Source organism: Mustela nivalis (genome assembly GCF_964662115.1).
Source record: "Mustela nivalis genome assembly, chromosome: 13".
Lineage (NCBI taxonomy): Eukaryota > Metazoa > Chordata > Mammalia > Carnivora > Mustelidae > Mustela > Mustela nivalis.
Genome location: NC_139032.1, coordinates 82,605,346 through 82,619,283, shown reverse-complemented (window position 1 = coordinate 82,619,283; position 13,938 = coordinate 82,605,346). Strand labels below are relative to the sequence as shown.

At 36.7% G+C, this 13,938-nt stretch overlaps 1 protein-coding gene across 16 annotated transcripts in view; it reads left to right on the top strand.

Annotated features, from left to right (window-relative positions):
• The window catches only part of DENND1A (DENN domain containing 1A), a 496,373-nt gene that overhangs the window by 120,681 nt on the left and 361,754 nt on the right, over positions 1-13,938 (top strand). For all 16 annotated transcript variants that reach the window (XM_082695480.1, XM_082695471.1, XM_082695477.1 and 13 more), the window contains exon 3: positions 4,023-4,066. In XM_082695480.1, coding sequence (XP_082551606.1) covers positions 4,023-4,066 — 44 coding nt within the window. The remainder of the gene's footprint in view (positions 1-4,022; positions 4,067-13,938) is intronic.

Below are 13,938 nucleotides of genomic sequence, written 5' to 3'. Positions count from 1 at the left end.
TTAATTAAACATCCTGTGGCAATCTGGTATATCTTAAAGACTTAAAGTATGTTACAGTAGGATACTAGAAAACATGAACAATTGAGGTCGAAGAAAATTAACCTTTCTTAAAAAAAAAAAATCAAGACATTGTTGTTCTGAGACTTCCCCCTCACCCTTGCCGAGCCCCGCAAGGACCTAGCCTCTTAAGCATGGGTCATGTTCTGTGCCTGAATCAGATCAGGAGTCCTGTGCTGTGAAATGTCTGTGTTAAGTATAGAAATGCTTCTTGTGGCCTCCAGTGGAAAAGCGGTGGTGCACACGTGTCTTTGTGGAGACCTCCTTTTGTGTGGCTGTGGTGCTAGAAGAACATAGTGGCCCATCACGTTGACACAATGTGAAGCTTTATTCCAGAGCCAGGTGCCTCTTTTCGGCTTACGTGATTGAGAGATCCATGGACTCTACCATACCATACATCTTGTGGCAAGATATTTTAAATACGTTATGTTCGTATTTTCCTAGGAGATGATGAAATTGATTTTTAATTTTAAGAATCTACTACTTAAATCTGGAGGAAGTTGCTGAGAGAGAAGGAAAACGAATGTTCTTAATTTTCTGTCAGAGGGACAATTCTTAGAGAAAAAGCTTGACATATGCCCATGACTCTGTTCTTACTGCCAATTGCCTGAGCAAATTGTTGCTTTTTTCCTTGGTAGTTCTCTGATCTGCAGATTTTTGTGTTGAAAGTTAGCTGTTTGGTGACACTGCACTTGGCGGTGAGGGTATGAATGTGAGAAGGTGTTTTGGAACATTAGCAATTATAGTATTGGATGGTGGATAAAGAAATAGATACATAAATATTAGACTGATGCACACTTTTCCAGTGTACATTATTTTCCATATAAAGATATAGAACATTTCATAAAATGTTCCCAGACCATTTAAAACTCAAAGAAATGCAGCTGATGCAATGAAATACATAGAGTACTTGTAAAAACATACAGACACGCAAGTGGATTGCTGCCAGACAGAAAATTTAAAGGCGGTTTGCTCAACTGCAGGGGTGCGAGGTTTTGTACATGTGCCATGCTGAAACTGTTAGTAAGGCGGGTGTTGTGTTGCTTGAGAAAAGCAGATTGTATTTGGACCTTTTAAACTCAGATGTTTCCAATGTCGATATTTTGGTGACATTATGGCATTGTGATCGACTCAAAGTGAAAAGAGAGGATTTCAACCCACTGTGTGAAATAGACATTTTTAAGAAAACTCCAATTCTTTTCAGTTTTTTGGTTAGTTTTTACAAAATGGCTTTCATAGCTTTATAAACTATCAGATTGGATGTTTGAGCTAAGTAAGTGGAACTTTGTAGATTGGAATTTGGTTTCTAAAAAACATCGTGCGTGTGCCCCCCCCCCCATTTTAAAATATTGCTTTAGAGAGTGTTAAGAACCCATGAAGTTTGCTTTTGTAAACCTCAGGGCCTTAAATCACAAGCTTTATGCTTGGATCATAGTAAATAATAATCCATGTATTATCTTGGAACACGATTTTGCAAAAATCTGGGAATCTCACTCTGGGCTGTTGTAGGATAGTTGAAGGAATTTGGTTGATGACAATTTTCGTGCCTGCCACTGAGGCAGTGTTTAGGATACCATGATTTGTGTGCCTCCCATCTTGGCATTCCATGGTCTTTACCTTCAGTATATTAAAATAAGTAGATTTTTAAAAATCTATGTTTCCTTCTCTTCTTAAAATGTTGCTATATTGTGTATATTAATAAAATACATGTTTATAATAAGTTAGTTATTCATATAGTTTCTTATTAACATAATTGACAAAAGGTACAAAAACTTTCCTTCTCCCACCTATAAACAAGAATCTTTTTTAAATTGAAGAACGTATCATACATTTTCGTTTCTGACATTCATCCCCTCACAAAATGGTGATAAAAAAAAAATTCGTCTTTGGTTTCATTCCGTCTTGGTTTCCATCAGTATTTGTGGTTCCTAAGAAGCACAAACTACTGCAAGAAGACATGATATTAAAAATTTATGTCGAGTCATTTCTATAAAAGTTTTCTCGTTGAAGAGTAAGAGTTAACCACGTGATAGTTGGAAGAAAAAGAATAAGCCTTATTTTGTGGCTTTCCCAACTTCTATTTTACTGCGTCCCTCAGTGGCTTACAAGTACATTTTTTTTTTTTCTGTCTTGGGACCAAATTTTAAATCCTAAAATATCAGTTTTTTTCTGTGCAGGGTGATTTACCTATGTTTTAGGAATTTTAACTGCTACCCTCTTATTTAGACTTCCCCTTCTCCCCAACCTAGCAGCAAGCACCGTTTTAGAGGTGTGTCTGGTTGTCCCTTTGCATCCTGCTCATTCTTCCCTCTAGGCCTGGTGCTTTTCATGTCACGCCATTAGCGCCCTCTGGCCTCCTGTCTCAAGTGGGCCAACTCCTTGCATGATTTCAGCCCTTCCAGCCAGAGAGAAGCAATAGCATCTTCCTCTGGCCCACTAGCAGCCCTGCACAGAGGGGATCACTCCAGCATTCTGCTGGTCATAGTCTAGATAGGTCCTTTGTCCCATTGAGTGTTTGCAGATGAGGGTAAGGAAAGGAATTGATCTCCAGTTTTTAAGTCAACCAGAAGATACCTCAAGAGTGGAAATGGTCTATAGATAGTTTCCCCTCTTTTGCACCACCTGTTTTTGGAAGCTTTGCATTTTTGGTATGCCCTTTTGAATACTCCTGTTTTTGTTATTAGCCTTGAGTTTTGAAAAATAACATCCACTGACTTTAATGACTTGAAAACTGGTATTTCTAGGATTTAAATGTAGTATGTGAATAGGCCCTTAGTTTTTTGCCTTTTTGATTCTCCACTACAGCAAGATTAACTGCATTTTTGTTTTGTGATTTGGAGGGTTTTAACTTTTATGTGGATTCACTCTCACAGAGAAGTAAATTGATATTTTAAAAGATAGCTAAGAAAACATGGTATATTTTGTGATCAGTGTGTGAGGGGACCCTCAAATACTGTGTTTTTCCATATACCTTTTGCATTGATATGTGATTTCTCAAATACATATTATTCTTATCATTCCCCATAATGTGTCTCTGAGGAACCAAATGTCTTTCTTTTATTAGTAAAGATTGAATGTTTTCCTAATCAATAGCAAATGGAGTGCTAATAGCATTTAATTAGTACACTTCTGTATTGACTTAGAGACGATGGTATTGGATTATCTTGCAATTATGATGGAAAAATCAAGTGACCCCTTTAGTAATTCTGTTTTAAACAGATGGTAACAAAAGGTGTTTTCACCTATGTATTTTTATAGTTGCTGTGCAAGTCTAATTATGTTAGGTAGAACATAATATCTCATGATATTTTGTACTGACAAGCCAAAAGTGTATCATTTGGTTCTGTTTTTGAAGAGAACTTCATCTGGTTTTATCTGTATTTTCAGGAGTTCATAAGTATTTTGGTAAGGATACATTTTATTTTTAAAAGCAAAGAGTTTTGTATTTGTTCCTTGAAAGAATTCTTCTCTCACTCCCCCACCATCCTGCCAGCAGGTGCACTCACACACAGACGCGTGCGCACACGGGCGTGCGCATGCACACACACACACACACACACACAATCTGAAACTGGTGTTTAAGGTGGTTTGTCAAGCCCACATCTGTAACTATGAAAAGGAGGCTTCTGATTAGAGAAAAAGAGTCAAGCCAGGTTTAGGACTCATTTTCTCTGGAAAAATATATTGAGGGCAATTTGCAGTCGGCAAGATTTTTGCATTAGGTAATAGTCTAAAGTTAACAGTAGCATCAGGTCTTCAAAATTTTTCTTTTTTATTTTTCTGGAGGAGGGTAATGGGAGTGCCTTGCTGAGTCCTTCCTTGTGCTCATCAACATAGCAGCCCCAGCTGCCCCCCTTGGATCCCCTGCCAGGGCTGCTATCATCTTCTGATCAAATATTAATGTGTGATCCTCTGCTTGCTCACTAATCCAAAGCCAATTAATATTATCTGTCAATTATTTACAGATCCTGAGGTGCAGAGGCAATTCCCGGAGGACTACAGTGACCAGGTTCGGAATGCGTAATTAATTTTTTACATGACAAAATTTATTTCAGAGTTGTTCAACATATTATTACTGTTCTTTTTACTGAGAGAGATAAATGAATTTTTAGAGGGAAGAGAAATAGCAATTAGGAACCCAAGACAAAAAATAAAAACAAATGGAGATCAGATTGAAAATACTATGCTAGGTTTGGGGTGTTACCTTCAGGGAAAAAAAGCACAGAAAGTAAGGAAGAAATCTATCACAAATTTTACGTTTTACTTTGAGGTATGCTGTAGTCTGCAGTTCATTAGGCAATCCTTTTGTGGATTGCCTGTGACTTTTTTTTTTTTTTTAAATGCCATTTAAGCAGTCAAGAACCAGTGTAACAAAAAAGGGAGGAGGAGGAGGAGGAAGGAAGTTTATAACATTTCCTGGAATTTGAAATAGATTATGAAATTATGTGTAATGGTAGTATTCCAAGGAGAAGCTACACATTGAGGAATGGTCTTCTGGGTGAGGTTCTAATGATGGTAGAGAAAGTTGAGGTTGGCCGGTTGGCCCTGCCATCTCAAATTTCCTGTATCTTCCAAGCATGGAATGGGATGGAAGGAACTATTTTAATCACAAAAATAGTACTGAAGTTCTGGTGCTGCTCTACTCTTGAAAATTAGATCCAGGTTATGCATTCTAGATTCCAGTGTTTGTCTTAAGAAATATTAGAGATGTTTTATAGCTTTCTGTGGGTCGTCATGCACTTTTAGTTCAAATAGGCAATTTGCTGTGCTTTTTAAAAAAACTGTTTCAAGATAGAAGCATTCTTGATTACACTGAATAAAACAACTTTATAAAGCCATCCATTGAATTTTGTCTGTGAAAAAAAATGTCCTTGAATGGAATAGAAATATGCAATACAGTAGTAGTTACACCTTTGCAATGTAGCCTGTTGTATGAGGGCAAGGTATCTGAGACATCTTTATGAATCCTGGGGACATAATGTGACCAGGAATATAACTGGATAATCAGTATAATGAGATGCTTTGTAATGAGGTTTTATTGTACAAGAACCCAAGAGAACTGGTATGGCTTGCTTTGTGTGTGATCTCAAGACTTTTAAATGAGATTTTAAAAATACTAATCTTCTCTAACCCTTGCTTCATCTTCCAACAGGAGAGTTAAATTTTTATCTTGCCCTGAATTGCTATGTGATTGAGCCCATTGGATTTAAACTACACAATCCAGAGATTATAGGACCTCTTTATTAATAATTTTTTTCTCATTAAACAGTGTCTAGAGGGTAGAAAATTTTAAAGTGCTGTTTTGAGTAGACTTGAAGCCAATAGCTCTTAAGAAAATCATTATTCTAAAGTTTTGTGGCTAGGTAAATAAACTTTGTGGTCCCAGGTTCTGAATTACCCAACAAGAGAAAATTTTGTTGGACAAAACTGAAAATGGTTGAAAATAACCATGGTTAACATCTGGTTCTAGTCCTTTAAATTTAGTTTCTTACTATATCTGACACTTTTTGATCTTTTCTTTTTTGGGAGGGGTATAAATCACATGGGTAATAGCCACATGGGTAATATGTTTATGACAAAATATTTAGGAAATATAGATAGAAATAAATTTTTTTTTTAAAGATTTTATTTATTTATTTGACAGACAGAGATGACAAGTAGATGGAGAGGCAGGCAGAGAGAGAGAGAGAGAGAGAGGGAAGCAGGCTCCCTGCTGAGCAGAGCCCGATGCGGGACTCGATCCCAGGACCCTGAGACCATGACCTGAGCCGAAGGCAGCGGCTTTAACCCACTGAGCCACCCAGGCGCCCCAAGATAGAAATAAATTTTTAAAAGAATGCAAAGAAAAATACAAGTCATCTATAATTTTACTACTCAAAGATAACTACTATGAAAATTTCATTTTTTTTTTCATGTTTATGTGACTATGTTTGTGTTTGGGGTGGAATATATGTGTATATATTTGGGTACTGTACATCCATATGCATATATAGTACATGTGTGTACAGAGAGAGAAATACAGGCTATTATCCATTCTGTTGTTGCATATGGAACCTTGTTTACAGATTAAATGTTATGTTATGAACTTTGTTCTCTTTACTTGGGTTAATGGATGATATTACATCTATTTCATATACTGAAGTTGGAATAATTTAAAATTACAGTAAGAACCTAAAAAATATGGAGCACTGGGTGTGGTGCATAAACAAAGAATTTTGGAACACTGAAAAAAAAAAATAAAAAGAACCTAAAAAACGATAGCCTTCAGCTATCTTAAAGGGCTCACAGGATAGTTAACTTGTTTCCTTTGTTTAGATCGGGGACACAATTTTAAAATTTGGAGGATGATATTCACGGGCTAGATGTAAACTTATGAGAGTTTTTTTATTCAACATCTCTTCCAACCTGGCAAAGGTAGTTTCCCTTCTTTATCACAGGTAGCTCAAGAATGGTAGGTGAATGAAAGGTCTACTTTATTTTTTGAGAAGTTACCTCCAAATTCCCAGAAGTTGATTTGACACTTGATCTGTTGGTAAAGGGAATGGGACCTGCATATTTTTTGTTTCCCTTTTTACCATTTGGGTTCTGATCTTAGGTTTTTTTTTTTTTCTTTTCAGCATTTGTTGGATTAAACCAAATTATCTTTCCCCTCAGTTGTACTATTTTAAGGAATTCTTAGAAATATTTCTATTACCTACAAACTGTAAATGTTGAATATGCACTTAACCTAGACGACATTTCTAGTATTAAAACATTTATGATGTAATCCATAAGGAATATTTGAACTAATTCACCATAAAGTATACTGCTTGTTATTACGCACACGCACATGCGCGCGCGCACACACACACACACACACACCCTCTGATTTTCCTCCTCGTTCGCCTAAACTACCAGTGGTTGTTTTTACATATAGTGTGTTTCCCATGTACCAGCACACTTGATCAGAGACACTTGCTGCTGCTAGATGTTTTATTCTGTGTGTTCTTTGTACCTTACAGTAAAAGAATCTGTCACAAATTATTGTGGCTCACTGCTTTAGAAACTGAGAAAAAAGGGAGGTTAGATTGACATCTGTGACTGAATAATGATGACCAGCCTTTTGGCTCTCCTTGAGCCACAAAGCTAGCACTGCCTTTAGAGTGGAAAAAGAAGTAAGAAGAAAGGGGAGGGATAAAAGAGAGTTACAAATCTGTGGTCCCGGAGATGTATTACTGTTGGACCAGTTGTCTGCGTGGTATGATAATCCATTTTGATCTTCTCTGTCTTAATTGTCTGCTAAAGACAAATGGGCAGTAAAAGTTCATCAGTTTCATCTTTTTTGCTTCTCGTTTAGAAGCAGAATAAATGATCCATCACTACAGAAGTAGCCTTTCTTTCTGACACGGAAGTAATGCAGACCCAACACGTTTTATTAAAATGTTTTCCCCTCATTATTTCGCTCCTCTCAGCTCTGATAGATCTTACTGTTTCATAAAAAATGTAATCTGAAATGTAAATAAGGGTCTTGATTCAGAAGGAAGAAGTAATGAGCAGCCTGAGCCACATCTTAGGACTCTTGATTGTAATTACTGACAAAGTGATTTCTCTGTGCCCCATTTTTTTTTTTTTTCTTCCTTAAGTTGTCTGTGACACCCCTGGACCTCAATGACATCTATGGTTTAAAACCGTTAAATCACTGTAGCACCCAATATTTCATTTCAAATCCGGTAAGCCTGCTATCCTTAAACCTGTAAGTATAGGCTTTGTTAATTTCTGAAAGACCTGCAATGCCTGTGTTTTTTTTGAAAATAGAGAAACAAACCAAAAAGGCAAAAGCAAGGTCTTTTCAGAGTTCACATTATTTATTCATCACCTTTTGTTTAAAGCTTAGCTAGTTTAAATACTAAAACATCAACATTCATAGGGTCCTGACTTGAATCCTGCATTAAAAAAAATCTAGCAATTTACATAAGAAATTTTAAAAATGGTTTGTCCTCTAAGCATAATATGAAGTAGTCTAAATTTTTGGGGGGGAGGGTGGTGAAGATTCAATATTTTAGATACAATTTGTGAGTTACTTTGGTTTTGGTAGCTTAAGCCAGATTCTTTTCAGTCTCTCATACACATTTAGAGAGTGAAGTTCTTGATAAAGCCTGTACGATAGAAAAATTTTGTTAAAAAACAGAATCACAACGAGTTTTTTTTTAATTTCTAGAAATGGTTCTCAAAGATATCAGCATGTCAATCTAGCATTAAAAATAAAATACAAAACATGAATATCTTTTTCTGCTGGAAATAGCCTGTAGTTAATTAAGTAGATTTATAATTATTCTGTTTACTGTGTTCATTCATAATTATGGAAATAATTGGTAAAACTTTACTCATTGTGATTAGTGCAATTTTAATGAATACTAATTGAATTAAGGGAGAAAAGGATAGTTAAATTAACATGTTAGCAAATTATGGTTACCATTCTCATCAAACTCTCATCTTTGGTTTCAAAACATTATATGATTTTTCAGATTAAAAAGAGCCTTTAGTAATTACAATATGTACTGTGGGCTAATGTGGAGTAAAGCTGTGGTAACTTATCAGAGAGAAGATTTCCATAAATAGCCTTGTAATATGTCAAGTATAATAGGCATTACACATACCATTTTAAAACATATTAGTTATAAGACGATTACCTCTTGTACTAAAATATGTAGAATTAATAATTTGTTCTCACAATTGCACTTTTTATAGCCTGTTTGTTCCAAGAGTGGTGCTTAGGGGTGAGTGTGCTAGAAGTTGCTTCTCCGGTACGCTTATGCATATTTTGGTGAAATATAGCTAGTGTCTTAGAGCTTTTTGAATAGAGGTCTGAGCACACTTACTTACTCTATATATATAGTTCGCTGTTTAGAGTTGCAGGTAATTTTTCTTTCCACTGGCACTGAAACAGAGGTTATAATGAAACCAACAATCTTTATGCATTTATAGAAACTATAAAAATTTTATGGAAATCTTTATATAGAAACTAACAGTGTTGCTTGTACAAGCTCTATAAGCAATGTAGAAACATGGTACATTGGGAAAAATAAAAAGGTACCCTTTCTTTTATGGTTTTATATGGTCTATGTGATTTTAAAATTTCACTATAGGCAGTTAAGCAAATTATAAAAACATGCATCACCTATATACTAAAAAGGAACAAAAATATGTTGCATAACTTAGGCTAATTGTGATGGAAATTGGCATTTGTGAGTTGCGTGTAATTGCTTAAATATGGAGTTTTCATCTGTTCATACTTCAGGTATGCTCTAAAGAAAACATTTCTTAGGCTCACAATTATTCATAGTTTAACCTATGTAAATGGATTGGAAGATTCTGGTTAGAAAGACAACAGAGATAATATTTAATCAAGACTTGCTGCTTGTATTCTGGTGATTGCCTCGTTCTTTTGGTGTGCTCTTGTGTTTGAAAACTTTCATGTTATTTTCCTCTAAATCTCGATAAACCAGAGACTAAACATTTTAATTCAAAACTTGTTCATGCCCTGATTCATTGAAAGAAATAAATTTTCTGTTACCGTGAAAGGACGTCTCATACTGGCATTGTATAATGTGACATACATTTGTAATAGTCACACAAAATTTAAAAGAAATGATAAAATCTGATTTTTCTCATTGTCATTAGGCATTAGAAAACCATACGCAGCCGTGTACCTGGTTTTTATAAACTGTGACTTTGATTCCCGAAAGATTCTGCTAGTCTTTCTTTAGAGACTTGTTGAAACTGTAGGATCTTCAAGTTGGAACTGAGACTTTGGGTTTGTGGTCCTTTGGGCCTTGCATTCACCAAGCTCACGAAGAATGGAGTCAGACCTGGGTGTATCCCATTTCCCTTAGAAATTTTGAGCTTTCTTTTTTTCCCACATTCTTCTCCAAAGTGTGGGTGCTGTCATGCTTCCAGTCTGCTCATACAAACTGCTCAGATTTGATCCACTTGAAATGGTGAGGTCAAGTTTGGTTCTGGAAACTTTTTTTTGACACCATATACATGGGACAGAATTTATTGATTCATTTAAGTCTCATTGAGAGGATTTACTTATAGAAGCATCAAGTGGATCATGCTTTTGAAATGACTCTACAACCTGGTCTTAAGAAGACTAACTTATAAGTGTCTGCATTTTCTGATCTTTTCTTCGTCGCCTTAGTGTGTGTTTTTGGGTGGCAGAAACTGGGAGAGTAGATTTGATTTTATTAATTTTTTAAATTTTTAATTTAATTTTTTTTAATTCATTAATTGAATGAGAGACTATTAAGTGTAGTGTCTGCAGAATGTGAGCCAGGCACCATGCTAAGTAAAGAGGAGAGAAGAAGTAGATTCTACTCTTCCCTGAAGGACCTTACTGTCTCGTAGGCTATAAGCGTAATGCACGTTCAGGTCATTTTGTCGGTTTGTAGCACAGTGGCATGACCAGAATTGGGGGTGTCTCCAAAAATTAATGGTAGTGATGCCACCATGTAATCACATTCCTACAATTTCTTGTCCTTTATGTTATGAAGCCTTAGAAGATAGTAGAGTTAAAGTGGTACAGAGAAACCCAAGTGGGAAAGTCTTGAAGCTGCCCTTACAGAAGATCATCTTTTAGGTTTGTTTTGGATGTGATTTTCCCGAGAGTCACTGTTGATTTTTGGATTTTTCCACCTCTTGCTCGGAAAGGTCAGTTTCCATAATTCTTAGCAATTTGGCAGTCTGGGATTGTAGATAGAAATGTAATTTTCTCATCCACAGATATAAACATTCAAACTCTTCAGACCCTAGGAGCTGATTGTTTAACATAACAGCAACAAAGCACCCTGCAGAAGCAGCTTTCTTCAGGAAGTGCACCAGTCCCCACAAATGCCATGAGATGTAGCCATTTTGATGGACCACAGTGCAAATTTTGAAAAGATTCATTGATAGAATGCAGATGGACAAATGCATCCCAGATTAAACATCAGCTTCCTTGTATGTGTTTAAAAGTGTTCTGTTCTTGATGATTGGCTTGGTTTTAATTTATTTTTTTTTTTCAAGTATAGGTTCATGGATGGTTAAACAGTAATCCTAAAAAATCTGTCACATGTCGCTTCTTATTTTTCCTTGTATTGTTACAAGTCAGATTTATCATCTTGGACAAATGTCAGAGTTGATGCTTTTTAAAGTGTTTGCTAAAGAGAAACCACCTTGTAGATAAATGCTGCTACTCTACCGTATCGATATCATGAGTTCCCCCCAACTTCCATTTCCAGAAAAGGGTGAATTTAAGAATGGAATGGGGTTGGACGGGCTTTTTAATGAAAACTGTATTTCAAAACCTTAAACATTTAACTAAACCCAATTGAAAAATTGATACATTTTCTGACTTAAGGCTTTTCTTTCAAGTTGAAGATTTCTTCCCAATTTGGTCACTCCCCAGCTGTTACAGTTATATAGAAGGAACTCATTAAAAAGACAAATTCTTTTTGAGCTATTCTTTCTGAAAGCACGCCAAGCTATGCAGCTACGTTGTACTACTACTTACTTGAATCTAACGCCAGGAAATGGTAATTATGCAATTCTTACTTACACATTCTTATTAGAAGTGTTCTCCTGGTCTTATTCTGGCTCCAAAAAAGCTCCACTAGATTTTAGACATCTGTGAATACTATTGGATGGTCTTGTTTCTTTTGAGTTTACTCAATGGTTATAACTAGGTGGATGGAGGGCTGTTTCTGAGCATGGTAGTCTGAGCCTTAACTTTAGTTTCGTGTAACCAGTGTCAGTTGATCAGGCAAGTCTTGTTTATTATCCTTCCCAAGTTGCTCCCCAGTCTTATTTCCCTCTGCATTCAACTCTTAGTTTCTCTCCTGTGAACTCTTCCTAATGGCTTACAGCCCAGTGCCCTTTTAATCACTTCCCTCTGCAAGACGGCCAGAGATAACTTTCTAAAACGTATTTCGAATCCCACCATTTCTCTTTAGTCAGAACTCTTGCTTGTCCCCTGGTGCCTTCAAGATTGACTCCAAATTTCTTAAAACTTGGATTTCAGGCCCTTCGCAGTCTGAGCTGACTCAACTTGCAGCCTAGTTTCCTACACCTCACTCGTGCTCGCTTCGGCAGCACATATACTAAAATCCTACTCCTCACTCTATAAGCAGTCCAAGAACACCTCACCATTTCCCAGCATGCTTTGCTTTCTCCCACCTCTGTTCTTGCCCAAGCTGTTTTTATGGTTGAGATCCTTCCTCAAGCTCCCTCCTGCTCCCCAGGTATACTTCTGTTCAGCATTAACTGTCCTGCTCATATCACTTCCCCTGTGAAACTGGCCGTGACAGAGTTAGTCACTCTGTCTCAGCACTTGGAGAGCTCTTGGAACATTGACTTCTTACACTGTATTATTTGTCTATCAGTCTGAACTCTTTAAGTACAGGAATGACTATAATCCGTGTTAGAGGCTCTTCTCAGCAGCGAAGATAAATTACGGGCCAGTGAATAATTGTGAATATGAAGTACGTCTTACACAGACATAATTGTTAAGGAGTTCAGATTCCAGAAAGCAGAGTACAGAGGCGTGAATGATAGCAGTGATGAAGAACATGGACTTCGGAGCCAGACTGCTTGGGTTTGAATCCCAACTCTGTCATTTACTGGACTTACCTCTTCAGGATTTCATTTCCACATCTGTAAGCTAGAGGTAATCATAGTAAAGACCTCCTAGGGTCTTTGTGGGGGTTAAGTGATTTGAAGTGTGTAAGAGGGCTCAGAATCATTCATGGCATCTAATAACCAGTAGTTATGTAGTGGCTCCCCTGTCTAGGGACGGATTTAAGGCAGCAGGGTAATCCAGTGCGGTGCTTTTGTTTTGTTGGGTATTAGGGTTATATGTGATAGCCGTTGCCTCCAGAATTTGGCAGAACCTAAGAATTCTGGAAAACCTTTCCTTTCTGAGCCTGTGCTGTTCCAGAGCAAAATTTAGAGAAGTTGCAAGAGGAAGAGAGAGTACTTTGTCCAGTAAAGATGAAGAGATATAATCAGAAACAGTTCTTGAATATGTTCGAAAATATACTGAAAATATGGAAACTCTTTAAATGGTGATGAAGGGGTTTCATATAGCTAATTATTTTTAATTTATTTCAGTTGTGAAATCTGCACATTGAGACTTTGCGTGTTCAAAATCTTAGAAATTTAGTAATGTGCCCCCATTGTCCTTGTAAGTTAGCCCTTTTGGTCGCCTATAGTGCTTTGTACTATTGTGTTAGCTTTTGTTTTTTTCAATACACACAGTAGAGTTGAGAGTCCTGTGGCTACTGTAATTACAAACTGTGTAACTTTGGTCAATTTCAGATTTCAAATGTGAAATAGGATGAAACCCATACCGTGGACTAGTCTGTACTGTGTGTACGTGGGTATATAGCAGGTGGGGGTCCGTGGGTAGAAAATGAAAAGGTATTTATAAAAGAATTAAGATGATCTTTTAAAGAACATTGAGCTTAACAAAGCTCATGTGCTTATATACCAGCCTTGTGAAATATGTGATAAAATATTTTTTCACGTTGCTTTTATTCCTGGAATATTCTTATCTAGCAGTTTGTCTAGTAAATACTCATCTCTCAAAAGTCAGGTCGCATGTCACCACCTCTGAGGGGTCTTTCACATCCCCCCGGTAGAACTCTCCATACCTTCCTTTCTCTATGACATCTGTCGGAAAACCGAAAACACTTTATTGCATGTTGTTGTTTATGTATCCTCTCCCTCCCCCCAAGCAGGAGGTCAGGGTTTCTTGCTTGCTTTGTGTCCATATCTCTAGCACCTGGTACTGTGCTTGGATATTAGTAGTCCAGATATTTGATATGTAATAATAAAAGCTTATTAGAATAGCTTTCACACTATGAT